This window comes from Arvicola amphibius, chromosome 4 (genome assembly GCF_903992535.2).
Source record: "Arvicola amphibius chromosome 4, mArvAmp1.2, whole genome shotgun sequence".
NCBI classification, from domain to species: Eukaryota; Metazoa; Chordata; class Mammalia; order Rodentia; family Cricetidae; genus Arvicola; species Arvicola amphibius.
The window spans coordinates 88,064,265-88,090,709 of record NC_052050.1 but is presented as its reverse complement, the minus strand read 5'-3'; the positions used below and the strand labels follow the sequence as shown (position 1 = coordinate 88,090,709).

General features: G+C 51.1%; 1 protein-coding gene across 1 annotated transcript; it reads left to right on the top strand.

The window, feature by feature from the left end:
* Positions 1–9,842: 9,842 nt before the first annotated feature.
* On the top strand, positions 9,843–12,196 carry Nkx2-5 (NK2 homeobox 5). Its single transcript, XM_038329089.1, has 2 exons — positions 9,843–10,173; positions 11,571–12,196. The coding sequence occupies exons 1-2, from the start codon at positions 9,843–9,845 to the stop codon at positions 12,194–12,196; spliced, it is 957 nt and encodes a 318-aa protein (XP_038185017.1).
* The last annotated feature ends 14,249 nt before the right edge of the window (positions 12,197–26,445 follow it).

The window sequence follows — 26,445 nt, the reverse complement described above, 5'->3', positions numbered from 1 at the left end:
GCCTGATTTTCCTTCACCACGGCCAAGCAGCCAACGCTCAGTTCTGCCCCTTTTGTGACAAGCTCTTAGCCCCGTTCGTGGTTAGCAAACGGACCAGACGCCCCCTTCTAAGTGACAGTGTGCCGCAGTACCCCCCTCCACGTCCCAGAACTTCACCCGGCCCGCAGCATCTCCTCCCCACCCTCTAGGACCTCGAAGGACAACAGAGCCAAGAGGGCAACGCGTGACCCCGAGCGGAAGGGCCCCAGTCTGGGTCCTAATGCGGGTGGCGTCTCTCTTGACAGACAGCGTTTGGGGACAACAGCGGGGAAGAGAGATAAGATGACATACCAGAGCAGATTTGGTGCGCGCGCTGATACTCCTGGCCCGACAGGAAACTCGGAGCTATTTAAAAGACCCTATCGATTACTTTATCTTCCCTGGAGGAAAGCTTCTTGCCGAGAGACAAAAGATGTCCCCCACCTAAAGATACAAGGCCACACAGCAGAGAGTTTGCGCAGGCGACGCGCAAGTAGGGGCTCTGGGAGCGCCGAAATGCGTTTACACCCGTCGGAAAATGACTCTGGGTGCCCGGCAGAGCCAGTCTGGAGATGGTAGAAGCGATGGGCGGCGGGGCCACCTCACAGTCCCTGTGAGTTCTGGCCGCAAAGTTCCCGCGAGCGTTGTGCACACTAACTGGTGTGCCTCTGGGTTCCATCCGTACTCCTCCCAAGTTTAAATGCTCCTTTTAAGGGCTTGAATGTCTGCAGCCGTCAACTGCACCCTGAAAGCGAGGCGTGTGACATGGCATTCGTTTAGCGTCTCCATCCCGCTTTTCTCCAATTCGCGTGCTGGCAGATTGCTGCGGCGCGCTCTCTGCCGGTGCCCAGCAGCTGCAGAAGCCCGGAGTTCCACGGTCCCAAAGTCCTCGGCACCCCGGGGAGGCCCTGGGTAGAAACTGATTGAACCAATCCGACCGCTGTCAGGGCTTTCCCCTTGCGACACTTTGCCACCTACCCGCTCACAACGGCGTTTCCTACGGGACACCAACGTATTTTAAGCACTTTAAGAGTCGAAAGACACGGTCTGAAAGGAAAGGACGGTGCAGAAGAGAAAGGGCGGCGATCCTAGGACGCATCGAACTGCGGTGACCGGCCACTTACAGCATGATTCCCGCCCACCGAAGACCCCAGCAGTCCCCGAAGGAGGCGGCGACTCCGGGGTTGCTGTCTGGATTTCAGCTGCTGCAATCGGGCGCTAATTCTCCTACTCCGACCCCAGCGGGCGGCGACCCTCTGGAAGCCCGGCTCGCCCGCGGTTCTGGAAGTGAAAACCCACGCCTTTCCTGCAGCTACGCTTCCCTCGATCTGAACGCTCAAGTCCAAGGCGTCTGCAGAGGCGCCTCCTGGAGCTCCACGCCGCCGCACTAGCGTGGGACGGCTTTAAAAAGCACCGTTTTCCCCTCGCCGCATCTTGAATCATCGTCCCACTCCAATGTCACCTGGTTTTTCAAATTATCACCTCCTGAGACCGGATTCTGAGGGACCACCAGAGCCTCCACCTCTGCTGTTTATGCTGTTACAGTTTGCAGCCCACAAGGCACGTGGAAAACATTATTACAGGCTCTCTCCGAGCTCGGAGCTGAGGAGAAAGAGAACCGAGATAAGGAAAACCCCTGCAGGGGTCGGGAAGCGGCTCCCGTCTGGTCCATCCGACCCATCAAGTCAATCACATCAAGTGAGTGACCAAAGAGAAATTTCGCTTTGGAAATACCCCCGCCAAAAGCGAGTGGAAAAGTACGCCGGCAAAAATATGAAGGAGTCCGCAGAATTTCGAAACAGCACGCACATCCTAAAATTTGACATATTTCCCATAAGCACACAAATAAATGAAATCTGCAGAGAATGTACTGCTTCAAGTCTGTGACTGACCTTGGACCGACTAACCGGAAAGGGTTCATTAAAATTGTCAACGCTTTCTCTATTAATCGGGACTTTTTTTCAACGTGCTCAGATTCACGGGACAGTATACTTACTAGCTTGTTGGTTGTATTCCAAACTTACTATGTCAATAGATTGTGGTCAATACTTGAACGGCATGCGGGGGGCCCCCGAGGCCAGACCCCAACACTGGACAGAAACAAGTCTTTAAAAAATAAAAGCCTTTTCCAGGACAGGCTCCAAAGCTACAGAGAAACCCTGTCTCGAAAAACCAAAAAAATAAAATAAAATAAAATAAAATAAAAATAAAAGCCTTGAGTAAGGTGACTGGGAGCCCAGAGGCTTGTCATACTAACTCCCCCTTCCCCACAGTTGTTTGTTTTCTTATGATATGGTACCTATTTTAAAAATAAAGGTAGTCATTGGCCCAACTGTTTTATCCATTGCTAAGGAAACCAACCCAGCAGGACAGGGTACAGGCTTCCTCTGCAGGTATAGGAAGCAACCCAGACCGCTCATGCTCACAAAAATTTTTTGGAAAGATATATTGTTAGTATTCGACTTCGTTTTCTTGCGCTCTCTCTCTCTCTCTCTCTCTCTCCTCTCTCTCCTCTCTCTCTCCTCTCTCCTCTCTCTCTCTCCCTCTCTCTCCCTCTCTCTCTCTCTCTCTCTCTCCCCTCTCTCTCTCTCTCTCTTTCTCTCCCTCTCTCTCTCGGAAGACCCAGGATTTTTCTGGTGGTTCTGTGTGGTGAGCCTATCTCTTCTAGGAACCTAGGGCGGTAGAAGGCTGGCGAGTGCCGGTCCGGGTCCTGCAAGCCGCAGCTCGATCCCCGCTCTAGGCAAAGACGGAGCAGGTCGTCAGTCTGAGGACTGGAAACTTCTCCACGTGAGAAAGTGGAATCTGAAAGTAGTGTCCCTACTTCAAGGGGTCCAAAGTCAAGTGACCTCTGAAGAACAGGTAGGAGAATCTAAGACCAGTGGCCACAAAAGTTCCCACTGTAAACAAGGAGACCCTGTGCGATCCATTTCAACTTACTGCTTCCTGTATCCCAAGATAGGAAAGAGTCAGCTCAATCTTGTTAGAAAGAGTGGTTCAACAGGTGCTGAGAGCTTCCCACCCACCCACTCACCCTGGGAAGGATGGACCAAAAGGCCTAAGCTAGATACTTCCCAGGCCTCTTCCAGCTGGGGCAGTACCTGGGTGTGGGGGAGGGGCAGGTGACCACACCTTTTTGACCAGCCTTCTTTCCACTCCGTGGTGGAAGTTCACCACCACGCCCTCAGGTGCACTGACTGATGTGGGGGTGTTGTCAGCGAGTACTGCTTTCAGGTGGGCTCTTGGGACCGAAGCCCACTTCAGGAGAAAGCTAGAGGCCAGCTTTGCTAGAGGGTGACTGGGATCAGATTCTGCTGGACAAAGACCACACACACACACACACACACACACACACACACACGCACACGCACACGCACGCACACACACACACACACACACACACACACACACACACCACCTTTGGAGCCCTTCCTGATCCACCACTTGGACAGCCACTTGGGCTCTCTGCACAAAATGCACTCACCTTTGATCTTAAAAATTCCAGAAGGAGAGGAAAAGTGCACAAATTTACATCTTTAACAGGTGCTTCCTAGGATTCTGGTCCAGATGTTTCCACAGCTCTAAAAGTACCAACAAAACCTTGCTCTCCTGGAGTTACTCTAGGACAATGTGACGTTTACTTCTAGATCCTTCCCCCAGTTTTCTCCCTTCAAAGCTTCCTTTAACATTTTGTTAATCATTAATTTAAAAAAATCCATAAAGTACAGTACAGGTGTAGTGGTTCACACCTGTTATCCCGGTGTTTCGGAGGCTGAGGCTGGAGGATTGCTGTGAGTTCAAAACCAGACTTGGCTACAGAACACCAAACAGCAACGAAAATGGGTACTAATGGTGGAGATTCGGAGCTCAAGGCCAGCCTCGTAAAACCCTGTCTCAGACTTAATTAATTAATAAGTGCTGGTGGCTGGTCTTGGTTGGTAAAAGGTGGTTGCTAACATGCCTGAGGCTCTGAGTTCATGCAAGGAGAGAGAGAGAACTCCAGCAAGTTGTCTTCTGACACACCACACACACACATGCATATAAACGTTAAATAAATAAATAAATAAAATCCAAGTGTTGCTCAGTGGTAGAGGACTTACCTGCACCCGTGATATACTGGAAAGAAAAGGGCCTGCCCATAGCTTATTTGACTATATGAAGTATCACAAAATGTACTCATGCTGACAAATATTTTTCCTTCTCTCCTATGTTTGCAGTTCTATAGGTATAATGGGATTTTTAACCAGTCCCCAAATAAATATACTGGGTTGTTTCTTAAATAAATAAATAAAGTGCAAAGAATTTTATTTGCATACACGTGTGTCTCTGCAAATAGAAAATGGAAGTGAAAATTTTCCCTCAAATGACTTGTTCACTTTACATGTTGACAGAACCAGACTGCTCCAGAGAGGGCTTTCAATTTACTGTTCCCCATGTAGAAAAGTCACTCAGCAGAGACAATCAACTCTGAGCATCAAGCTCAGGCCTCAGGAATGCTGGACAAGCCCCCATCCATTCGACTATGTCCACAGTATAATCCAGGGTGCACAGTTTTTCTAATTTTGCTCAACTTTATCATTCGTTGGGAAGCCAGGGATGCCAAATTTCTCACATTTGTCAGTCCAACATATAAAGTATTTACCCCTCTGGTTTAGTTATCACTTCTTAACTTTTTTCTTTCTTATTTACTTCCTTCCCTTTTCTTCCAGCTAGATCTTTGGCCAATTTTCCAATTGTTCTGTTAAGCAATTTTCTTATTGATTCACCAGATCTCTTTCTGTGTGTAATATTAAAATTCATAATTTTTACATGTATTTCTAGCATGTTCTCTCTGAGTTATTTTTTTCTTTGGTTCTATTTATGATATTTTTGGCTATGGTTTTAATGTACTCTTGTATGGTTTCTCAATGTTTTAGCCTTCTTATTCACCCTCAGAAATAAGCAAACATTCCAAATTATTATCATTATCATGAATAACACGTAGAAATCATCATGTGTACATTGTGTCAAGTTGGAGTGCAGGCATGCCATTGTGCACTTGTGGAGGTCGGATGACACCACGGTTTGAGAATCCCAGGCAGGGCAGGCTTGCTCAGCCAGCACTTTTACCCACCTGGTCAGTGTAGTGTGGGTGAAGGGGTAGAGAAAAATCAGGCCAAATGCCCCAAAGGGAGTTGACTCTGGAGTCTTTGGAGGCAGGTGGGAGTCCTAACTTCTTAGACAGACACACAGTCCTTTACCAGGTCGACTGTGCCCCCTTCTGCGGCTTTCGATTCTTCCTATTACTGGGATAACTTTGCACACACTGACCTGAAAACAGCACGAGTAAGGCTGCTCTCGGTCTGGCTCAGCTGGCCTACAGCCTTGTACTTTGGAGCAGTGGAAGCCAAAAACCAGGTTAGCAGTCAGGATCTCAACGATGTGGAGTTAGTAATACCAGGGCCCTACCGATGACCTAGAAAGCAAGACTGTTAGTGGACACTGTGAGCTCAGCACGAAATGAAAAATCTGATAACTTTTTTAAAAACCAAGAACTGGGATACAGCAAGAACAGAATATTGCTGGAAACTCAGTCCACACTGGGGGAGGACAGGGTTGAAATTAGAGAGAAAAGAGGAAGATTTTCGCAGTCTGAGAAGGTAGGAGTGGGCTGGAGAATAGTAAAAGGTGAAAACACCCGAATGTCAACCAACCAAGGAACTAGTAAACGAAAATGGCATGTCTGCGCAGCAGCTGAATACTGTTTAGCTGCTAAAAGGAACAAAGCACTGATAAATGTCATAGTGAGGGAACCTGGGAAACACGGCTTGCCAAATGAGATATACCAGACAGAAAAGGTCACATATTATATGATTTTGTTTGTATGAACCACTCAAGAGAGGCAAATCCATAGAGGGGGGAAGTAGATTAGCGGTAACTGGGGCTGAGAAGGGGAGGGGGGAGGCTGATGACTGAAGGTTAGGGGGGTTCTTTAGAAGGTGATGAAAATTCTCAAATCGACTGTGGTGTCTGGTGAATGAATTATATATAAATAAGGCCTTACCAAAAAGCAGGGGGGAGAAAAGGAAGTAGTTACATCTCAAAATTTATGTGCGCTCTCTCTCTCCCTCCCTCCCTCCCTCCCTCCCTCCCTCCCTCCCTCCCTCCCTCCCTCCCTCCCTCCCTCCCTCCTTCTACCTCTCTCCCTCCCCTCTGTATTCGCCTTCTGTACAACAGTGTGAGGAGACTCCCAGGTCCTCTTCTCTGGGAGGGGGGGTGGGGGTGGAGTGGGGGACGACTTGCTTCCTTCCCATTGACAAACAGGAAAACAAGCCCAGCTCTAGAGTCAGTAAGCCCAGTGGTCATTGTGGCTTCCAGCCTGGATAGCCTTGAGCAAGTCACTCCCTCCTGTGACCTCATCCTTTTAGCCAAGTGGAGTCTGAGGACTCTAGCAAAGCACCTCTAGCGAAGGTGGCAAGGAGGGCTGGGTACCTGCAGCCGGGGACGTCCCTCGATGCAGAGGCGGGCGGCCCTGCGCGACCCGCGGGAAGGCAGGTCGGGCCAGGCCGGGAGGCGGCCGCACGGCTCATCCATCAGCCGGACGAAGAGCAGAGTCGCGCTCTCGGCCCTCTGTTTGCTTTCTCGCCAATTATTGCCGCGCCGCGGCCCCTTTGTTGATACAGTAGTCCGAAAAAGTGCTAATGTTCATTTATCAGGGGGCCCGCCGGGGACTCCCTAGAGTTGCGATTCTTCCCAAAATATAAACACGGGGCGAGCGTCCCAGACAGAAACCCCCATCTGTTTCCCCAGCGCGGGCCAAGAGAGCGAGGCGTTGTTGAAGATAAAGCTACGGATAACGCCGCCTGTCTCCAATGGACGTCTCCCTGGCGCATTAATGACATTCCGGGTGATAGTTGCAGCTTATCTTTCAATTAATCATATATACCTTTCGCGGCCGGCGCTGCTGATTGCAGGAAAGGGGAGCGTGCGGCTAGGGACCGCGCTGATCGCTTTTCAATCAATAATTTATTTACGCAGAATGCGCTGGAGCTACCCCGGAATTTGACTAATCCTAAAGCACCAAGTCTTTAAAAGGCAAAGAAATAGCCCCGCAGATTTTTCCGCTGTCTTCTCCAGGCTCCTTTGTCTCTGTCCCTTTCCGCTGTGTGTTTGACCAAGTGCTTGCTTGCCACCAGGCTGAGCCAGCCGCCCTTAGCGAGAAAGACACACCCTTCCCAACCATTGTAACTTCTGTTTAAGTAGTAGTAGTAGTAGTAGTAATAATAATAATAATAATAAATAATATATTATATACATACATATGTATATACATTCCTTCGGTACTGGCTTGAAGACAGACAGCCAGGACTGAAGCCAAGTTGGAGAGTGCTCTCTGGACAGTTCTCTGCGGAAACCCCCTCCGGTCACCCCAATTCTATTTTATCTATTTATCTCACTCTGTCCTGCTTCCTCTCCCGAGAGAAAGGCCAGGGTCCTTTCACCAAGGTTGTAGGGGGTGGGAAAGTCACTGATTTTGTTCAAATTAGAAGGGTTTTCTTCCTTTTTCTTGACACCTGACCCACAGATCCATCAGTTCTGGGAGTCCTTATATCCGAAAACAAGTGACAGATCCTCACCATGTTGATTTGCAAAGGAAATGCCCCTCTTCTTCAGAACTATCTTTAAAAAAAAAAAACTTAAAATAGGGATCCCGGATGCAGCCCCGATGTGTACCCCTCCCCATTAAATGGTAATATTTCAGGCGACGGCTCACACTAATCTTTCAAACTGTCATCGCGATCCGCAGGGCCAGCCGATTCACTTAACAGGGCTCCCAGGACCCTCGCCCCAAGCTGTTTTCAGTGAGACATTTAATTGAATCGGATGTGGCTCGTTTGCCAGACGTCACCGCCTGGGTGATAGGCATTCCATCCGACCCACAGAAACCAATCTTCAAAAGCAAGGAGGGGTCCCCAGCTAGGTTGGCTCGGAGCAGTAGCTGTGAAGTGGCCAAAAGCCTCAGCGAGGGGGGTGGGGGGGAAGAAAACCTGGAAAGGTGCAGACTGACCGTTGAGGGGGAATACACTGGAAAGTGGGGGAGTGGAGAAACAGAGGTCGGTGGGCTTTGAGCCCCCACATCTTTGGGAAGGCTTCCTCTGCAGTTGGAGCTAGCAGCTTCAGAAAGCTCTATGGTCCTTGGGTTGAGATCTCATGATGGCTGCCCAGTCTGGCGCTGAAGGCTGAAGCCTGGGATTGGGTTTCCTGGGCCAGCGGCTTTATAGTCTGTTTGGAGCTAGGCTTTCCTTCTTCCTCAGTTGAAGGCCCAAGGCCTTGAGAGTCTGGGTTTGATGAAAGAGGCCCAAGTCAGGCCTATGCTGGCTTCAGTATGGCCCAGATGGTGCCAGCGCTCTCCAAGGGTCCACTGCTCTGCCAGGGGGCACGGCTTACATTCTGCACTGACACAATTTTACCCCTCTGGGCTTTGGGCCCAGGACTTAGAAGAGGCTTGTTTAGTTAACCTTTGACCCTACACACACCCCTTTTTCTATTCTAAGAGCCTCATCTGGGGTGGTCAACTAGCTCTCCAAATCCTTTGCCCTCCCTGCCTATGCTCTTACAGCGGCAAGCTTTACCATGCATCGAAGGGGAAGCATTTGCTTGGAGGCCCTATGCCTTCTCTTTCTGAGATTATAGCTGGATAAAGCTCCGGTATGCCACAGGGTGGGGTGGGGGTGGGGGTTCTGGAAAGGCCCAAGTGTTCCTTAGATCCAGTCGGTTCTACTAGGACAAAACTTGGGCTCCTTTAAGCCCTGACAGGAGCACCATGGGACTGAAAATGCCACTCCACCTGCCTTGCTCTGCACCCTGGCCTGTGGAATGAAATCCTTGGTAGGCCCCCAGGGGCTTGGAGCTAAAGAGTCTGGGAATCTTGTTGGTGGCTGAGGAGGAAGAGGAAAGAAATGAAGCAGCTTGGGCTGCAGGAGAAGCGGGACACACACCAGAAGACAGCTTCTCTTCAGGGAGCCCAGCGGAACCTAGGTTGGCTTCCTCACTAAAGAGTAGAGCCCATAGTGAATGGTTCTCCCAGGACAAGCGCTTACACAACTTAGTCTACTTCAGGTGGCCACTCCCACCCCACAATTAGCCACTTCACCTTTCCATTCAGCTTGACTTGCTCAGACCCCCTTAGGGCCTGCGTGGAATCCTGGGTGGAGATTGGTCCTGCAGGTCTAATTAAATACCCTCACCCCCCAAACTCCCAAGTTTGTCTGTTATCAGCCCAGAACAACGGTCTCCTTTAAGCTTCTCTTCCTATGTGGGCTTCAGTAATCAGTATTTTAGTGACAGTATGGATTCCTGTAAATAACTCCCAGTCCATCTTCACTAGCCCACTCAGTGATGGGTGCAGAGGAATATTTATTCAAACCCCAGACCCAACTCAAAACAGTCAGGTATTTTCTTTGAGTGAGTCTTGCTGGGGTTTTCAGGCTAATGAGGAGCAATCTCCTACAGGGGTCGGAGTCTCTTCCAAATGTGTCACGGCCCCTTTAAAAAAGCTGGGCAGGACTTTTCCCCCCCAACCCTATGTCTATATTAGGTGACGCAGAACTGCCCGTCGCTCCTGTCATCGAGGTCCCTGGCCCAATGGCAGACTGAGTCCCCCTGCTCCGTCCTACTCCCGCCTCTTCTGCCCCTGGTGCTCCGCGCTACCTGCTGCCCCGCCACATCCAGGGCAGAGAGGCGGGTGCGCGGGCGGGTGGTGGGCACCATGCGGGGAGGCTGTCCCCGGGGGTGGGCAGCGCCACTCTCTGCCGCCCACCTGGCGCTGTGAGACCAGCGCCGCCACCATGTTCCCCAGCCCAGCGCTCACACCCACGCCCTTCTCAGTCAAAGACATCCTGAACCTGGAGCAGCAGCAGCGCAGCCTGGCCGCTGGGGACCTGTCTGCGCGCCTCGAGGCCACCCTGGCGCCCGCTTCCTGCATGCTGGCCGCCTTCAAGCCAGAGGCCTACTCTGGGCCCGAGGCCGCAGCGCCCAGCCTGGCAGAGCTGCGCGCGGAGCTGGGCCCCGCGCCTTCGCCCTCCAAGTGCGCTCCTGCCTTCCCAGCCGCCCCCGCCTTTTATCCTCGTGCCTACGGCGACCCTGATCCGACCAAGGACCCACGAGCGGATAAGAAAGGTAAGGAGAAGCCCAAGCCTTTCCCTTCAGGAATCGCATTCATGCTCAACCCCCCTGGGCCAAGAAACCCAGGCCAGGCAGAAGAGCATCTGGGCTGAAGCTGGGCGCACAGAGTTTGGAGTTTAAGATTCCAGGTTGTCCAGTATCTTCTCTCAGACAATCGGAAGTTTAGAGGAAACGCCGAATTTAGAGGGTCAGGAAAAGAGAGAGGGACTTAAAAAATATTGTTTTCGGCCTACAGAGCCCCAGTTGATTGGGGCCTTGCTCTTGTGTCTGTGACCAAGTTAAGCTATCTAACAATTCGCGGTAGAACAATTCCTATCGGAGGGTTAAAAACCTCCTTTGTATTTACGGGTATTTTGAGACACTGAGAACTGCTAAACAGAAAGTTCAGCCCGCGGGTTCTGGGCCTTTCGTAGCCCATCCTGCCTTTCTGGGCCTTTCCTTCTTTGTGCCAGAAAAATAAAAGGAGTCTGGGAACAGGGCCGTGGTTTTGAGACGCGATGCTGTGGACCTCGGGAGTTGGGTTTGGCTTTGTTTCTCCAGCACTATTTCCAGGCAGGACCACGCAGAAGTTCTCTTCTGGGAAAATATTAGAAAATATGAAACAAACTAAGACGCTAGGGAGCAGAGAGAGGCTTCCGAAAGGGGCTGTATACAAGAAGTCTTAGAGTAGAGGAGAATGTCTGGCCTGCTCATAGAAGGCAGACACACTGGTGGAGACCCAGGCGCTGCTCTGGGTGTCTGGGCAAAAGCCAGAGGAACCCACTGGCTTCCTTGAGCTAGGAAAGCGTTAGTAGGTTTCTCTAGGAGAGGAGAGAATTCTGGTCCAGGAACATTCGAGGAAGACTAGAATTGATTGCTACCGACTCACTCGGATCCTGAAGAGCCGGTGTGGAGTAGAGAGGCCTCTGTCTCAGTTCCCGCCACGGTTACTGGGAGGTCGGGAAGTCGCACAAACACCAGCTGGCAGCCCCACTGGGGCCCTCCAAACTTTAGGCCTTCTAGATCTTTAATTGTTTGATTAAAGGTAAACTGACCACTGAGAGTCAAACCGAAGTATCGCTGATGTAATTCACCCCCGAGTGTCGTTATGATTGCATTTTCTGTGCATCCAGAAAAGCTAAGCCACAGACCGCGCTTAGAACGCGAACTACCGGGGGCGGGGAGACGGGAAGATTTCTCTTGTTTCGTTTTGTCCTGCAGCACGTAGGGTGTCCACGCCACTTAGGCTTTTCCCAGATGCGCAATTGCGCCAACATCGAACCCCGTGCATTCGGCAAGCCGAAACCGAGCTGGGCGCCCCAAGCAGGACAGGGCGGCAACCCCACGAGGGTCTTGAGCTCCTGGGCTGGCCGCTCTAATCGACTATCTCTCCGCCTCTCCTCCCCCTTCAGAGCTGTGCGCGTTGCAGAAGGCGGTGGAGCTGGACAAGGCCGAGACGGACGGCGCCGAGCGACCACGCGCGCGGCGGCGGCGAAAACCGCGCGTGCTCTTCTCGCAGGCGCAGGTCTACGAGCTGGAGCGGCGCTTCAAGCAACAACGGTACCTGTCCGCTCCCGAGCGCGACCAGCTGGCCAGCGTGCTGAAGCTCACGTCCACGCAGGTCAAGATTTGGTTCCAGAACCGGCGCTACAAGTGCAAGCGGCAGCGGCAGGACCAGACTTTGGAGTTGCTGGGACCGCCGCCGCCGCCCGCGCGCAGGATCGCGGTGCCGGTGCTGGTGCGCGACGGGAAGCCCTGCCTCGGGGACTCGGCGGCCTACGCGCCCGCCTACGGCGTGGGTCTCAACGCCTACGGCTACAACGCCTACCCCTACCCCAGCTACGGAGGCGCGGCCTGCAGCCCCGGGTACAGCTGCGCCGCCTACCCCGCCGCGCCCCCCGCCGCGCAGCCCGCCCCCACCGCCAACGGCAACTTCGTGAACTTCGGCGTCGGGGACTTGAACGCCGCCGTGCCGAGTCCCGGGATGTCGCAGGGCAATTCGGGCGTGTCCACGCTGCACGGCATTCGAGCCTGGTAGGGAAGGGACCTGCCTGGGGCGCCCCGGACAGACTTCCACTATTAGAAGGGCGATGGCTCCGGGGAAGGAAGGGCTCCCACTAAGACCGGTCCCTGGGATTTCACAAACATTCTTATGCTGGCCTGGGAACTTTCTCCGCTCCATCCCTTTGTTCCCCGGTGCGTTGACTCAGCCTGGTGTCTCGGCCCCGGGAGAGTCCTTTCAGGGCCACAGGCACCCCCTGACGGATTCCACACTGGGCCCCAGAGCCCGGGCATGCGGGCCTAGAATCCCGGAGCCTGGGCCGGGCGCCCGGGCGCCCGGGCCCTGGCTACCTTGCCGCCGCCCACCCACCCGTATTTATGTTTTTACCTGTTGCTGTAAGAAATGCGAACCCTCTTCCCATTAAATTGAGTGAGCTGACGCCACATGCGTGATTCTTTTATGGTTTCTGAGCACAGAGGTCGCCTCCAGGTCTCAGACGCAGGCTATCACTGGACAAATCCATAGAACCTCTACGGATGAAAGCTAACACACCCAGCGCCCCTCGTTAGGCATTTCCTGAGGTCGCCTCGTATTTTCAAAGGGGGCGACCTGCTTTCAACGTTAGCCGCAAAGGGCGCAAGAGGTTTTATGACTCGCCTGTGAGCAAATAGGTATATAGCCTAAGGGGTCAGTTTCTTCTCCCTTCAGAGCGGGAGGGCGTCTGAGGGAGTCCAACCTCAACTCCTTAAACCCTAAACGCGGCCAACGCTGTTTCTGGCCTTTGAGGGGAGGAGAGCAGCACCAGTAAGTGACTTAACACCGCAGCCGCAAGGGCCCCCCCACCCCCCGTCCAGGTTCCCCTTGACTCTGCTCTCCATAGAAGACCCTGGGGTCCCCTGCCAGCCTCAATAGCTGTCCGGCAAAGCTCCCAGACCGAGTGGGAGATGGCTGTGAGAGTTCATGATTTCAGGGGGAGACCCTACGACCTGATCGGCACCTTCCCTCAGCAGGCCACCAATTTCACTGTAGTTAACAATGACCAATCTGACAACTCGGCTGTTTTGTTTTTTGTTTGTTTTTTCAGACGAAAAAACAGGTTTGGTGAAATGGGGTGGAAGCTGATCAACTTTTTGTACCAGGGCTCAGACTTTGGCTTCTCTATCCCCTGCACCAAGGGCCCAATAAATAAGCTCACCTTCGAAATCAGGATGGGGTCCTGGCTTTGTCCTCACTGCCCTGGAGCAGTAGCTTTTAGGCCAAGGTCAGTCTCAGCGCCGCCACTATAGCGCCTTGACATTGCTTGTGGAGTTTAAGACCTGAGTTCTGAAATGAGCCCGTGATGCCCAGCCTAGCGAAGCCCCCCCCCCCTTAGGAGTAAACCAAACAGCTTGCTTGCCAGTCTCATCTCCTAAATCCATAGTGGACCAGATGACTGCCCCTGCTGCCTCTTAGGGTCCCAGAGGATGCCAGGAAGATGAAGATGCAGTTACCCACAAACAGTGGCCCATGGCAGGGTTCTGGGCTGGGCGGTGTGAAGAAAGAGAAGGGTGCACAGTATGTCCCCTCTCCCACACCCGCAGACCAGCACTGCCTTTAGATAGGTGGGTGTATTCAGTTCAACCGCTAGCATTCCATTTCCAGGGTCTGAGCTAATCCAACCTGCAGCAGCCGCTGCTTGCACCAACACAAAACCGTAAGTCCACTTAACCCACGATTGTTTTTCTATTCTTCTTGTAACTCATCAGTGTGGTTATGAGGTGTGTGTTTTGGCAACCTCCTGTCAAAACGTCAAAAGGCTGGACACGCCTGCCAGTGCCCATATTCGCTTTCAGGGTCTCTGCTGCTGGATGCAAGGCAGTGTGGGCCCATTTCTCAGAGGGATGCACTGAGACTCGTGCCAGCTCAGGGAGGGCAGCACTCTACCACTGATCAGCCCTGATGCCTAACACACAGTCAGATTCATAGCCTGGAAAATCCTTCCAGAATCATCTCACTTTTGTAAAGATTAAGTTTTGCCTCTCTGTGTTCTGCAGAGCCTTGGGCCTCCTCGGTTTGTTTGTTTGTTTCATCATATATTTGTATGCAATAACATCAGAATAAGATTTTTTTCATTTAACATTATACATCACCCCTGCTCTCCGCACTGCCCCCAGTGCCAGGGATGGTACTCAGAACCTTGCACACACTAGGCAAGCCCCTTGCTGTTGAGTCGCATCCCCAGCATTGAAGAGTTTTTTATGACATCTCCTTTGCAACTTCTCTTTCAGGGACAGCAGAGTGCCACCTTTGTCACCTTTATGTTTATTTGATTTTGAAGACAGAGTTTCTCTGTGTAGCCCTGGCTGTCCTGGAACTCCTCCATAAACCAGCCGGCCTCAAAAACTGAGTTCCACCTGCTTGCAGGAATTAAAAAGGCATACACGACCACCACCAGCTCAAGAAAGGGTAGTTCAAAACCAGACCCTGGGGTGGGAGTGCAAGGGGTGGGAATGCTTTTAGTTCTGCAAGCTAGTCTATTTTCATTTGCATATTTTCATTCAATGCTCAAGGTGGCAGCTTTTCTAAAAGAGAAACTGCAAATGGTCCCAGAGGCCATGATTCCAAAGTTGAGGGGATATTATGTAGCAAAGATACAGCTGGACCGTTCCTGAGGCTGACAAACCTAGGCAAGGGAATTCCAGGCCTGGCCAGCAGGCTCCTTGCTCTCCTTGGCCAGCAAAGCACGGTTATCTGAGCCCCGTGGAGAAGCACTGCCAAGATTTTCAGTTCCAGAATCAAGACACTCCTGGGTCAGGACTGTGCTAAAGGAACACAGCACAGCACCATCCAGTCTTCCCTCCCAGGCAGTAGGTGTTAGCTGCTTGTTTGTCATATAAATGATGTGGGCAGGATAAGAAACTTTAGCCAGGGGGGAAAACATGGGAAGCCGGGGAGGCAGAGCTCAGACACGGGGAGGTGCAGGCATGCCATCAGTCTTGTGCCAGTGGTGGCAGTGAAGAACACAGTAAACTAGTTTCGTTTAAAAAAAAAAAAAACACTCAAATGGACCATGTGTAGTTTAAAGATATTCTGAGAAAAATCGTGGCAGTAGAGGAGGTGAGTTCGTACTGATCTCCTTCCCCACCAGTCCCAAGGTTTTGCCAGATTGGAACACTCCCTGACTTAATTTGAATAGCCCCACCTTCTTTATTAATATTGTCATTAGTGTTGTTTTTTGTGTGTATTTGTATGTGATGATGTTTGAGGGCAGCCATGTAGATGTCACCACATGTGTGGAACCCTGGGTTCCCGGGATGCAGCCCAGGTCCTGGACCTTATCCTCCTGACCCTGCCTTCTCATTTTGCTTAAATTGCTCCAGAAGCTGACAGCAGGTTGTATATCTAAATACCAGTATTTAGACAAAGAGAGGGGTCCTTCAGCCCCAGACCTGAGAAGCAGCCACATGTGGCCCCTCAGGTCTCCAAGAACACATTCTTCCCGGCTTTCCCTGTTTTCTCCCCAAATTCTCCTCATCCCAGCAGGTCTCTCTGACTTATGTCAGTCCATCACACCAAATCAGCCTGGGGAGAGGGCTGATTGGGGAGGTGGAGGAAAAAAACACCACATGGGCTGCTCAGTGGTAACCTCCAGCACGTCACCAGGAAATTCTCCCTTAGACCTCACAAGTTGCCACAGGATCACATGCAAAGTTACCTCAATGCCAAGTTTATAGTACAGACCGATGGCTGCTTTGAGCCTCACTCCCTTAAATGTACATGACTCAAACTTTATACAGTGTAAATGGGCATGGTGGTACAGGCCTGGAATCGAGCACCCAGGAAGCGAAGGCAGACAGACCTTAAGTTCAAAGTCACCTAGGTTGCCTAATGATACTTTACCCTCAAAAAACATCATATATTACTAGGCAGTGGTAGCACATTCCTTTAATCCCAGCACTTGGGAAGCAGAGGCAAGTGGATCTCTGTGAGTTTGAGGCCAGCCTGATCTACAGAGAGAGTTCCAGGACAGCCAGGGCTACAGAGAAACGGTGTCTCAAAAAAATAAACTTCAAATAAAAGCTCCTCCTTGCTGTGGGACAATGCTTTTGTACACTGTAAAGATTTGTCACTCATATTGGTTTAAAACGCTCATTTGCCAGTATCAAGGCAGGAAGTATAGGCAGGACAACCAGACTAGGAGAATTCTGGGAAGAGGAAAGGCAGAGACGCAGTCACCAGGCAGACGCAGAGGAAGCAAGATGAGAATGCCTCACTGAGAAAAGGTACCAAGCCACGTGGCTAAACATAGATACGAATTATGAGTTAATTTAAGTTGTAAGAGCTAGCTAATAATAAGCCTGAGCTAATAGGACAAACAGTTTATAATTATTATAAGCCTCTGTGTGTTTGTTTGGGACTGAATGGCTGTGGGACTGGGTGGGACAGAAACTTCCTCTCTTATATATCTTCTAAATGTGCATCATACACAAGATAAAGTCTTAAATGTAAGTAAATATACATGAGCAGCATGTTTGAGAGAGACTGGGCACTATGGGCCAAGACCAGAGGAAGTGGCACACTTCCTTCTCCCCAGACCCCTGATGCTGGTCTATGTAGCTGCAGCAGAAGCTCCATGCAATGCTGCTTTGTTTGGAATCCCCAGAGCCTAGATCGTTCCTGCAGAATCTGGATCAAATACTGACCTGATGACTTAGCACTTTATACTAATTTTTAAAAACGTGTTCTGCATGTGTGTGTGCTTGCATGTGTATGTCCATGTGTATGCACATGTGTGTGTTCATGTGTGGACACATGTGGAGTACACATTCATTTCTGCACCTGTGTGTGGAGGTCAGGAGACAACATGGGTGTCCTCCTCAGAAACACCATCTTCCTTCTTTGGGACGGGGTCTCTCACTGGTCTGGACCTCAGCCGAGTGGGCTGCACTGGCTGGTCAGAGAGTCCAGGACTACCTGTTTCTGCCACCCATTTGGATGACAAGTGTGGGCCACCTCTCATGACTGCTTTTTATTTTTCCCAAGTGTCTGGGATCGAACGCAGGTCCTCATGCTTACCAACTGAGCTATCTTGCCGGCCCCTGCCCTCCTCCTTAGCTTCCTAACTGTAACCACCACCCTGAGACAGCCAACAGGATGATGGCTCTCAGCGCCTTCCTCAGGACTTGTTCGTCTGGCTTCTGGGAGAGGACTCTGAAAATTAGGTTGATGTGCTGAGCCTGGGCAACGCCGAGGATGAACGGCCATCTAGGAGAATTTGGGGGGCACAACTTCTGTTTCCAGGTACTCCAGGCTTAACTCTCCTAGATGCAGGAGCTGCTCAGCCTTTGGGTTGGGGGAGCATACATTTAGCGGTGCAGAGTGACAGTTTAGAGGGACAAAGTGCAAAAGAATGAGGCTGTCTTTCTTACAAGGCAGTTCCCTGGCTAGGCAGCCACCCTGGAGAAATTCTCACCAGTGTGCTTCGAAGATCCCTCTAACTGCAGGTGTTTGTTTGGAGCGGGTTCTCGTGGGTCTCTCAGCACGAGCGGCCCTCAGGCACCTCTCAACTGTAAAACCAAAACCCAGAGAAAGGTCGGCTCGGAATCTGGCTATGGGTGAGGACTGGAGGGGACGTTTCTCCAAAGAACACATACAAAGCCGCTCTTACTTTGCACATTGACTCTGGGGCAGGGGGATTGCTGTGGTGTCTGGTTTCTCTCTGGGCCCACAGTGCTGCTGAGCAGGTGCCCTGTGCTGGACAGGTGACTAGAAAAAGGAGGAATCATGCAGGGGCAGCCCTGGGCAAGTCTCCCTGCTGCGAGGTGCTGCACGTGTCAGCCCTATTTTGTTAGTATCTGTTGCTAAGTCATGAGCTCTGAGGGACAAAGACAGAGTGAGCATGCTCGCCTCACAGGTTTCTTTTTCATACTAAAAAGTTTTGCCGGGTGGCTGTAGTGAACTCCTTTAATCCTAGCACTTGGGAGGCAGAGGCAGGTGGATCTCTGTGAGTTCAAGGCCAGTCTGCTCTACAGAGTGAGTTTTAGGAGAGCCAGCATTGTTACACAGAGAAACCTTGTCTTGAAAAACAAAACAAAGGTTTCTATTTATTTATTTATTTTCCAGACAAGGTTTCTCTGTGTAAACTTGGATGTTCCAGAACTTACTCTGTAGACCAGGCTGGCCTCGAACTCAGAGACCCACTTGCCCCTACCTCCTGAGTGCTGGGATTAAAGGTGTGTATCACCACAACCTCGACTAAAAAAGTTTCAACTGGGCTGGAGAGATGGCTCAGTGGTTAAGAGCATTGCCTGCTCTTCCAAAGGTCCTGAGTTCAATTCCCAGCAACCACATGGTGGCTCACAACCATCTGTAATGACGTCTGGTGCCCTCTTCTGGCATACAGGCATACATGCAGACAGAATATTGTATACATAATAAATAAATATTTTTTTTAAAAAAGTTTCAACTTATCATTATTACTGTGTGCTCATGATATGTGCAGTGGGCACACATGTTCCTGGCATATTTGGGGGATAATTTTGTGGAGTTCAGTCTCTCCTCTCCCCTTTTTTAAAAGATTTATTATTTATTATGTATACAATGGTCTGCCTGCATGTATCCCTGCAGACAGAAGTTGGCACCAGATCTTATTACCAGTGGTTGTGAGCCACATATGGTTGCTGGGAATTGAACTCAGGACCTCTGGAAGAGCAGTCAATGCTCTTAACCACTGAACCATCTCTCCAGCCCCATCTCCTCTATCTTTAAATATGTTCTGGGGATCAGGTCTAGGCCCCTGGGGCAGCACTTTATCTACTAAGCCACCTCACTGCCCAAGAATGGGTTCTTTATGCTGATTTTCAAAGTGAAAGAAACAGACTTCTATTGGTGGCAATCTCGGACTCAGGAGGCAAAAATCTAAGTTCAAGGCCTAAACTATATGGTGAGCCTCTGTCTCAAAAAGAAAGGGGAATCTGGGAGGCACCCTTCTGGGAATGTTTTTTTTATTGTTTTAGTATGGATATGCATGTGCATCTGTGAATGGGTGTGTGCAAATGGGCATGGGCGTCTCTGGAGGCCAGAAGGCACTGGAGCCCCTACAGCTGGAGTTGCAGGCGGTTGTGAGCTCCCTGATGTGGGTGCTGGGAACTGAACTCAGGCCCCCAACAAGTGCATTCTGTTTGTTTGTTTGTTTGCTTTTGGATGCTGGATTTCTCTGTAGCTTTGGAGCCTGTCCAGGGGCTCACCCTGTAGACCAGGCTGGCCTTGAACTCACAGAGATCCGCCTGCCTCTGCCTCCCGAGTGCTGGGATTAAAGGTGTGCGCCACCACCACCGTGCTCCACTTTCTTTAACTATACAGTTGGCTCCTCCTGCTTTGCATGTTCTCTCCTCTCCTCTGTCCTGGGATTTGTTTAGCACATACTTCCTGGGCACTGACTGCAAAGGGCTGTCCCCAGCCTGCTCACCCCCAACCCCTCATACCCACCCCTGCTTCCCATTTGCAGGCCCCATCGCTAGCTCACTCCTAGCTATCACCCATACCTCAGAGATCCTTTTGTGTTTTCACTGGGGACTTTATAAGAGGGAGGAAGTTTAGAGTCAGAGATGGGTGTGACTACTGCAGCTGGTGTTGCAGTGACACAGCTGGGAGCTATGACCTCACAGAGTGGGGAAAGTGGAAAAGGTCAGGGAAGCTTGGGACCCCTGGATTTGGGCTTTCTCACTTCTCGGACTGTTAAAATCATAAATGTACATCATGCTGCAATCATGCAAATCAGGCTGCACCATGATGGTTCACAGTAAGAGAAAGCAAGTCCTCCCTTCAGATCTGCTCTCTGCAGGGCAGCCTGGGTGATCTGTCCAAAGCCAGGTGTCATCTGGTGCTTGGGTGGCCAAGGCAGGAAAATCGTTATCCTGGGCTACGAGTGAGACCTAGCCTCGAAAAACAAAACCATGACAACTCCACATCTTACTCCCTGCGTGAGGACCCCAGCCTGCTCACCCCCAACCCCTCATACCCACCCCTGCTTCCCATTTGCAGGCCCCATCGCTAGCTCACTCCTAGCTATCACCCATACCTCAGAGATCCTTTTGTTCTTAATATCCCTTCCTCCCACTTGGCCTGTATCCCTTCAGGACTCAAATGCCACTTCCTCAGGAGGAATGTACCTGAGCCCTGTCTGACTGGGTTCTGAGTGCTGAGAGCTGCTGCCTGCTGCTGGTGTGCTGGTTCAGCAGCAGGCCTGGGGACAGCAGGGACAGCATGTGTCCTCAGAGCACACACTGCTGTTTGCAGTTACACAGGACCAGGCCGCACCTGCTACACTGCAGTGAGCGTGCGCAGCCGCCCTGCACAGAGACACTGTCACCCTCTTCTGTTTTTACAGATGTGGCTTGAGTCTTGGCCCCCAGGACCCAGAAAAGAGGCAAGGGCAGCAGGGATCTGAGTGGGCTGTCTCTGAAGCCTGTGCCTTTTTGCATACAGGACGTGGCCTCTGAGCGTTCACTGTTGCTGGGCACACAGCAGTTGCACAATAAATACACAGGAATGTGATCTAGAGCTGCCCTAGGGTTTAGATGGAGTCTGTGTGAACCCCAAGTGCCACAGTCCTGGTGCCATGGTCGCAATATTAAGAGGCAATAGTACCGTTAAATGGTGGAGCCGACAGAGAGGGAGGTTTTGGGGTCATTGAGGACATACCTTTGGAAGGGAATAACATAGTATATGGAACCCCGGTTGCCCACTGGCATCCAGCCTCACTTGTATAACCAAGCTCTTGCCATCTGCCATGCCATGACATAGCTGGGGGAAGCCTCACCTGGGCCTGTGCCACGTGGTTTAGGCTTTCAGTCTCTAAAAACACTAGATAAATAAACCTATTAAGCCTATTTTCCTTATTAATTGCCAACTATGTTGTTAATTTGTTTGTTTTCAGACAGGGTCTCATTTGTGTAGCCCTGACTAGGCTGAAACATTTTATGCAGAAGAGGCTGGCCTTGAACTCGCATATCTACCTGCCTCTGCATCTTAATTGTTGGATTAAAGACTTGGTCAGTCACACCTGACCCAACTGTGGTATTTTATCACACTACATCAAATGAAAAGGAAAAAAAAAAGGTGCCGTCTTTTTTTTTTTTTTGGAGACAGGGTTTCTCTGTGTAGCCCTGGCTGTTCTGCTGTTCTGGAACTCGCTTTGCAGACAAGGCTGCCCTCAAATTCACAAAGATCTGTTTGCCTCTGCTTCCCAAGTGCTGGGATTAAAGGCGTGTACCACCACCACCTGGCTGGAAGGCACAGTCTTAAGGTTGAAGATTTGACGTATCCTATGGGGAGAGTAAGACGGGACAGGCATAGCAACAGCGTCCGTGGAACTGAAACGCCGGTGAAGCTCCAAAAATAGCAGCACCGAGCAGTGCGGAGCCACCTGTGGCCCAACTGCCTGCCCCATGCCACTTTGTCTTCATTAAGTGCAAAGCCCAAAGAGTCTCATCTTGCTGCAACTGAAACCACGTCCCTGAGTGGCGGTGTTCCCAGACAGGGCCGAGCCACCTGGAGAAGGAGGGTTTTAACCCTGACAGTCACCCTCCAGGAAATTAGCGCCCTGGCCGTGCGGGAATCATCTTCAAAGCCAGAGAATCGAGGTTAAGCACACGTGAAGGTGAAGAATGGCTGATGAAGCCCCAGCCAGATGGCTGGGCTGCCCATTCTCTTGTGAGACAAGGGGCCTGTTCCATGCAGCTGTCTAAGCTGTGGCCTGAAATCAAGACCTGGAATTCATCTGCTCTTTCATCCCCAGCCTCTGGGGTCTGCGGTCTGGAGTCAAGTGCAGGTTGAGCCGCTGGGACTGTGGCAGGTGAGACCTCGCAAGCAATTAGCCTCCATGCCCTGCTTCTTGCTCCTCTTTCTGCCCCTAATCATTTTAGCAGCATCATTGCTGTCTTCCCTGAGCTATGCTAGCTGGAGCATTGGTCTCCCTAAAGGACAAGAAATGGAGCAAGGTCCCTGCTTTACTAACAAGGTCTCCCCCACTCTGTACTAATAAGTCTCCAAAACACCGCTGGGGTGCCAAGAAAATGGACCCGAGCAGGGTAACAAAGAGGACTTGTTTAGAAAGAATTGGTGCAACGCCACTGCAACACAAACACGAATAGATTGGCTGCATGGAAACACGTTTTGCATGTCAAAGGACACTGTGACAGGAAGAAGGATCTGTGGACAGCACAGCACATCAGCTATGGATCTCAATCCAGAATATGCAGCAGCAACTCAATAGCAACCAAAAAAACAAGCACCCGAGTTGAACAGACACCTTCCCCAAGAAGCCCCGTAAACGCTGAAGCATACATAGGAAGCTATCTGGTATGACCAGTCAGGGAAGGAAGGGCAGAGCCAGAGCTAGGCCTCTACCTCCTGTAGGATGGCTGTAGTTACAAAACCGAGAAAGACTGAACCGCAGGATGCAGGGGAATGTGCATTCCTGACAGAGGGATTCAAAATGGGGCAGCTTCTCGGACAGACAGCACAAGCTTCGGATCATAAGACAGAGGTTAATCATAAGTTACAGCAAACCCACTCGCAAGTACGTGAACAAAAGAAATGGGGGAAATCAGAATAGGTGTGGGGAGACCTGGTTCACAGCAGAGTTGAAATCTCCATCAGTGATGAGAGAGAAAAAAACAGCCTGCTAGGACTCACAATGGATGCTCACCACATGAAGAGGACACACGCCTGCTCCACACAGATGCACACGGCACACTCACTGCATGCCTCACACACGCCATGCTCCACACAGATGCACACGGCACACTCACTGCATGCCTCACACACGCCATGCTCCACACAGATGCACACGGCACACTCACTGCATGCCTCACACACGCCGTGCTCCACACAGATGCACACGGAACACTCACTGCATGCCTCACACATGCCTGCTCCACACAGATGCACACGGCACACTCACTGCATGCCTCACAGGCACCATGGATCTTAACTCATGCTCTGCATGTATGGTAGACACTCACCATGTGCTCTACACATCAGAGACTTTTGTTCTGCCATAAAGAAAAAGAATGGACCTGCAACCACCCAGGCCTGGAACCAGGGTTAAGTGTTGGCCCACCCCAGCATCCACCACATCTGTGATTTGCTGGGACACAGGTGAGGAGGGGGTCGGTCCTGGGGACCCATGGCTACAGGATCTCCATGACAGCAATGGGATGTTCAGGAAGAGTCCCAGGGAGGGCCCAGTGTCAACAGTGCAGCAGAGACCAGGGGTCTTGAACTAAACCCGTGATTCTTCGCATGTAAAGATGTTATGGATAAAGGGGTTACTGTGTGACTCACTGTGTCACACTGTAACTTCTATGACGAGATTTCCCCTTTCTTCCTCCTTTCCCCCCTTTTTTAGTCTTAAATTTTATTTTGATTTATTGGGGGGTCTCAGGGGCAGAGGGCAGATGCGAGGGGATAAAAGATGGGTGGAATTGGGATGCATGATGTGAAAGACACAAAGACTAAATAAAAAAGTTTTAAAAAGAATGTTGACTTAGGCCACATCATGGGCAAGTCTTGAAGGCCTTTTGCTTACTGAAATAAGGCCGGCCACCTAGAATACTCTTAGTTCATGCCTGATCCCAGCATTTGGGAGGTGGATGCAGGAGGATCTGGTTTTCAAGGCCAGCCTTGGTGCATAGGACCATCTCAAAGTCCTGTGTCTAACTGAATTTCAGGACAGCAGGAGGGTCATCAACCAGCCCTCATCTCTTGCTGATGGAAGGTTTGGGGGTGCTGACATGTGAGGGGTCAAAGTGGACCCAACAGCAGCAGGGAAGAAAAATAGTGTTTTGGGTGTGCCCCACGAATTTGCACGGAACTTACAGAGAGGGTCATCCCAGCACTGAACGGGTGGCCCGACAACAGGCCAGACACAGACATCTCAGATGCCTGCTTATATGTCACCCATTTCTGGCGTGCTTGGCCTTTCGATCATAAGGGACCCTGTGGGCAGGCGCAGGTACGCGGAAGCAGAGACATGCTGAGCACCAGAACATTCTGCAGTGAAGGGAACTCCTGATCCCTGGACAGCCTTTGAAGTTCGCAAAGCAACTTGACTGGGTACCAGAAGATGAGAAGATTGTCGTGATCAAAAGGGGGGAACAAAGGGATTGTGCACTGGACCACACATCCAGGCGGCGGGTGTGGGGGAGAGCATGCATTGGACCACACACCTGAGTATCACCCCCACAGATCCCCAGAACAGTCTGCCAAGCTCTCCCATCAGTCAGACCAGGCCTGGTCCAGAATGGACCCCGCATACATCACCTTGTCCCTAACAACCACTTGTTACCTTGGAGTAGGATCCTGGCCAATCAGGTCCCCACCCTTCAGCATCTCATTCTTAGATGGATAGAAAGACTTCTTGGGCAAGGCTGCATGTGACTTGGTGAGTGAAAACCACCATGCTAGTCTCCAGCATCACAGGCAACCCGGAATAAATAACACATCAATAGTTGAACGGGACTCACCCAGTTTATGGCTCTAACACTTGGCTTTGAACTAGGCAGCGGGGCAGCTTCCTGGGTCTGAAACAGTTCTTTTAAGTAGGGAGGTGTGGGTTAGCTGGGGACCCTGCTCATGAACTCATTTCTGGATAGAAGGGCCCCTGGGCACCTCCCCCAAACTCAACCAAGTACAACCCAGCAGGAGCCAGTCCACTCCATGTAGCTGTTGTCTGCATCCTGGCCTAAGCTTCACCTTAGATGTGAGCTGTGTGCTCACATCTGTTGGTCAGTACCACAGTCAGTCCATGACACCCCACCACTGGGACACCAGCCCTTCCTCTTCCCTTGTGGTAGTTTGGATGGAATTGGCCTCCAAAATCTCACAGGGAGTGGCACTATTGGGAGGTGTGGCTTTGTTGGAGGAAGTGTGTCGCCTTGGGAGTGGGCTTTGAGGTTTCCTTTGTTCAAGAGATGCCCAGTGTCTCAGTTCACTTCCTGTTGCCTTTGGATCGAGATGCAGGACTCTCAGCTCCTTCTCCAGCACCATGTCTGCCTGCATGCCACTATGTCCCGCCATGATGGTAATCGACTGAACCTCTGAAACTGTAAGCCAGCCCAATTAAATGTTTTCCTTTATAAGAGTTGCCATGGTCATGGTGCTCTTCACAGCAAAAGAAACCCTAAGACACCCCTCTAGCCCTATTTTGAAAACATAGTTCCCATGATGGTCTCATTCAAATTGTCATGGCTTCAGGTCACTAGAGCCAAGGCTACACACTTTGGCATGCACCTGTGCATGTGGCCTGTCTGGGTGCTCATGTAACACTGCCCACAGTCTTCCTGGAATACAGGAAGTAGACCATTGCTAATACCAGTGACACTCAGCTCAGGGAGGTGGCTCTGCCAGCCAGACTGGCTCCCCTTCTTCCACCGTGTTGCTTCTCATAGCCTAGCATGCCAGGGACACACTGTGCCATCGCGGATGCTGCAGGCTAGCGGGTAGGCCTGGGCTCTGAGCTCTACTAGGAGCCTTTGTGTTTCCTGTGTACAAAAGCTTGCTGAATATAAAATCAGATTTGGGGCCAGCGAGATGGTTCAGCGGGTAGGGAAACTTGCCTACAGGCCTGATGAGTTTGAATCCCAGATCCCTTAAGGTGGTAGTTTAGAACTGACTCCCAAGAGCAGTCCTTTGACCTCCACACACAAGTCCAGGATTTGAGAACTGAAAACCTAGGACACCAGGCCAAGGAAGGTGACCTTGTAAACACAAGCCGAGGATGACACACAACGAGGACTAGAGGAGCCGAGCAGTGGCTTGACTGGGGTACCCACCCTCGAAGTCGCCGCAGTCACTGCCATCCCCTAGTGTTTGCTTAGGTAGTTTGGATCCTAAGTGTTCCACAGCACAGCACGGTGTTGTTGGGAGGTGCTGGGGGGTCTTTAAGAGGTGACACCTAGTAGGAAGCTTCCTGTCACCAGAGTTTCTCTGCCTCTTGGTCACTTTCCAGCGTGCACTCAGTAGTTTTGCTCTGCCACGTGCTACCGCCACCATGCAATGCTCTGCCTTGCCCATAGCAACAGCATCAGCGACCACAGTCTGCAGGTCTACATTGCTGGCTGAAGCAAGGCCTGGGTTGCCCCACGTGTGGCAGTCACAGAACTGACCCAGTTCCCAACAATCGGCTGCTGCTTCTGTGGTCCTGCTGAGAACAGAAAAATTTCTGACGGTCGTGTCCCATGAGGCTGGGGAAATTATGTAACCACCTGATGCTGTGGGACAATAATCTTTTATCCTGTCAC